Here is a 2,452-nt window from a genome sequence, read left to right as displayed (position 1 = left end):
TCTTATTATTATTATTATTATTATTATTATTATTATTATTATTATTATTATTATTAATAATTTTAGACGGATGACTGTTATGTCTAACAGAGAGAAACGTTTGGGATTGATTTGTACATTAATTTTTTTGGAACTAAAATGTCTATTTTTAAAATCTTTGGGACTGATCTGGGTAATTACTTTGCCAGAAAATAAATTGAGGACTAATTTGTCTGTCGGAGTAAAACCTTGGAGATTGATTTGTGTATTAATTTTTCCTGGGGACTAAAATATTCGATTTTAAAATTATTGGGGACTAATTTGGATAATTACTCTATTGAATATATACTTAGGGTTAGGGTGTGTTTGGTTTAATGTTGGGAGGAGAAAAGTGCGTTTAAATTTCTTGACGCTGTTTTATTGTGTTTGGTATTTTTTTCTCTGAATACAAACATGATTTTACATCCTAAACGCAAGTTTACCTGAAGTAAGAAGTTGTAATTTCTGCGCTTACTTAACGTGCATTTATATTTAATTTTCTGGTCCTTATTGTTTCTAATAGTTTTTTCTATACGAATTTTTAGATTTATTTTAATCAATTTTAACGTAAATATTTCAATTTTATTAAAAAAAATGCTAAGATCTATTTTATCAAAATCAGAATTGTTTCAATGCCAAAATAATTATTTACTTTTTCTTTTAAAATTTCTGCATTCCAAACAAATGTAATTAGGGCTTCCTATGTGTCTTCTCAAACGCTGGACCACCATCGAAGAGACCTTGCTGAAGCCTCTGCCATATCGCCGCCGCCAGGATCACCACCTCTTCTCCGTCGTCGTAGCCGCTGTGACCAAGGTTAGTCGTCGTCGTATCTTCATCTCTGTGGTCACTGTGTTCGTAGCTAGTCTGTTCGTGTTTCTTCGTGTTCTTCTCTTCCATGCTCTCTTTGCATGTCTTCTATTCTCTTCTCTTCTCTTCTCTGTTCTCGTTGCTATTGTCGTCAATGGGTCCTCTTCTCTTCGGGTTTATGAGTGCTCTTTCTTCTCATATTGTTGCAGAATTTGTTTTTGTTTTGTAGAATTTGTTTTACATGAAGCTTGTATTCTCTGGGTTCGATTATTTGTGATTAATTCTATATATCAGTGTGATTAATGATTTGTATGGAGCTTGTCTTCGCTGTATTCAATTTTTTTGTGATTAATTCTATACATCAGTGTGTTATTCATTCTGATTTTGTTATAACTTCAATTTGTTACTAAAGAGGGAGATGTAGTGATGAATTTGTTATTAAAATGAGAGTGCTCATGAAGAACAAGTTATTTTGATGAATTTCTGCCTATTATAGCTTGGTCAGTTTGGTGCATCTATCTTGTTTGCAATAGTTTTAATTGATTCCATTTATGCTTGATTTTAATGGAGGGGATTAATTTTTTGGAATGCTTTTGGTGCTTTCCACATGATCAGTTTGATGGTTTTTCTTTGGCCAATATGATATACAAAGGGATTGTCATACTTTGTTGCATGTTTTTATCCTTCACACTGGAATTACCGTTTGTGAATCATATCATCAAAAACAAAGACATCCTTTGCCCTCATCTGAAGACAGTGGTCCTGGTCCACATTCGACGACGGTTGGCGACATAGCTTCTACCGGAAATCCCCTTAACGCATGGATCAAGGTTGGTTCATGCCTTAAACTCGTTCTCTCTGTTTCTATTTTGTTTTTACCCCCACTTTGGCGTCGATCTATGTCGCTGCCTAAAAGGTATTTTCTGGCATTGAGTTGTTTCAAATGGCAACGTTGTGTATAACAGCTTCATGTTGTTTTATTCTCAAAATTAGACCGTAATGGCAGTATAACATTGGAATAGAGAGTTCAAAGTGGCTGATTTGATTAATTAAACTCTTAATATAGTTAATTTTTCTTGATCAATTCTTTTGAATGCACGTTGTGTTGCTAATGGCTATAATTTATGTTTATCAATGCATCATTGCTCAAGAATTGTGTTGTTGTTGTTTTGCTTCCTAGTCTTTGTTTTTTACGTTGTAGGATGTCATTACTTGTTTCTATAAGCATTGAAGATCCAGTTATTCTTATCTAATAAATTACAATAATCTTTTAAGCAAATTGTTTGTGCAGTAGAATTCTATTCACTTAGATCTTGAATTTGACTTATGCACCTAGTAAGCCCTCGAAGCACTTTGCAATATCATAATTATTATTGGCGTAGGAACTACATTTTGCCCAACTTATGCATGCATGTTCTATTTTGAGGAACTCAAGTACATTAGAAATTACCACGGTTCTGAAAATCGGAACGGATCGGCCGGTTGAACCGGTCCAATTGGGAACCGGCAATGCAAATGGTTCGGTTCTCTACTCAAAACCGCTCATCACAGAATCGGAAGCAAACCGATGAACCAGCCGGTTTTCCGGAAACAATGCCGTTTTGGTTAAATTAAAAAAAAGAAT

The 2,452-nt window shown here is 34.1% G+C and overlaps 1 protein-coding gene across 8 annotated transcripts; it reads left to right on the top strand.

Annotated features, from left to right (window-relative positions):
* LOC110264284 lies at positions 652–2,446 on the top strand. Of its 8 annotated transcripts, none has more exons than XR_002350170.1 (3): positions 653–834; positions 1,444–1,658; positions 2,123–2,446. XR_002350170.1 is itself a non-coding variant. In XM_021106061.1 (2 exons), exons 1-2 carry the CDS (start codon positions 721–723, stop codon positions 2,397–2,399), a joined length of 303 nt encoding a protein of 100 aa, XP_020961720.1. In that variant the 5' UTR covers positions 652–720; the 3' UTR covers positions 2,400–2,446. The 8 variants fall into 8 exon arrangements, 1 of the variants encoding a protein (XP_020961720.1); XR_002350169.1 differs by having other exon boundaries at positions 2,120–2,446; XR_002350172.1 differs by having other exon boundaries at positions 654–834; positions 1,559–1,658; positions 2,120–2,446.

The sequence above is a fragment of the Arachis ipaensis genome, chromosome B07 (genome assembly GCF_000816755.2).
Source record: "Arachis ipaensis cultivar K30076 chromosome B07, Araip1.1, whole genome shotgun sequence".
Classification (NCBI taxonomy): Eukaryota; Viridiplantae; Streptophyta; class Magnoliopsida; order Fabales; family Fabaceae; genus Arachis; species Arachis ipaensis.
Note: the sequence above shows the minus strand (reverse complement) of the source record. Positions and strands in the feature narration are given on the sequence as shown.

Coding starts and splice junctions, on each gene's coding strand:
- LOC110264284 (XM_021106061.1), top strand. CDS start 721: ATGTGTCTTCTCAAACGCTGGACCACCATCGAAGAGACCTTGCTGAAG. Junction 835..2,210: donor TCGTAGCCGCTGTGACCAAG/GTTAGTCGTCGT, acceptor TTATTGGCGTAG/GAACTACATTTTGCCCAACT.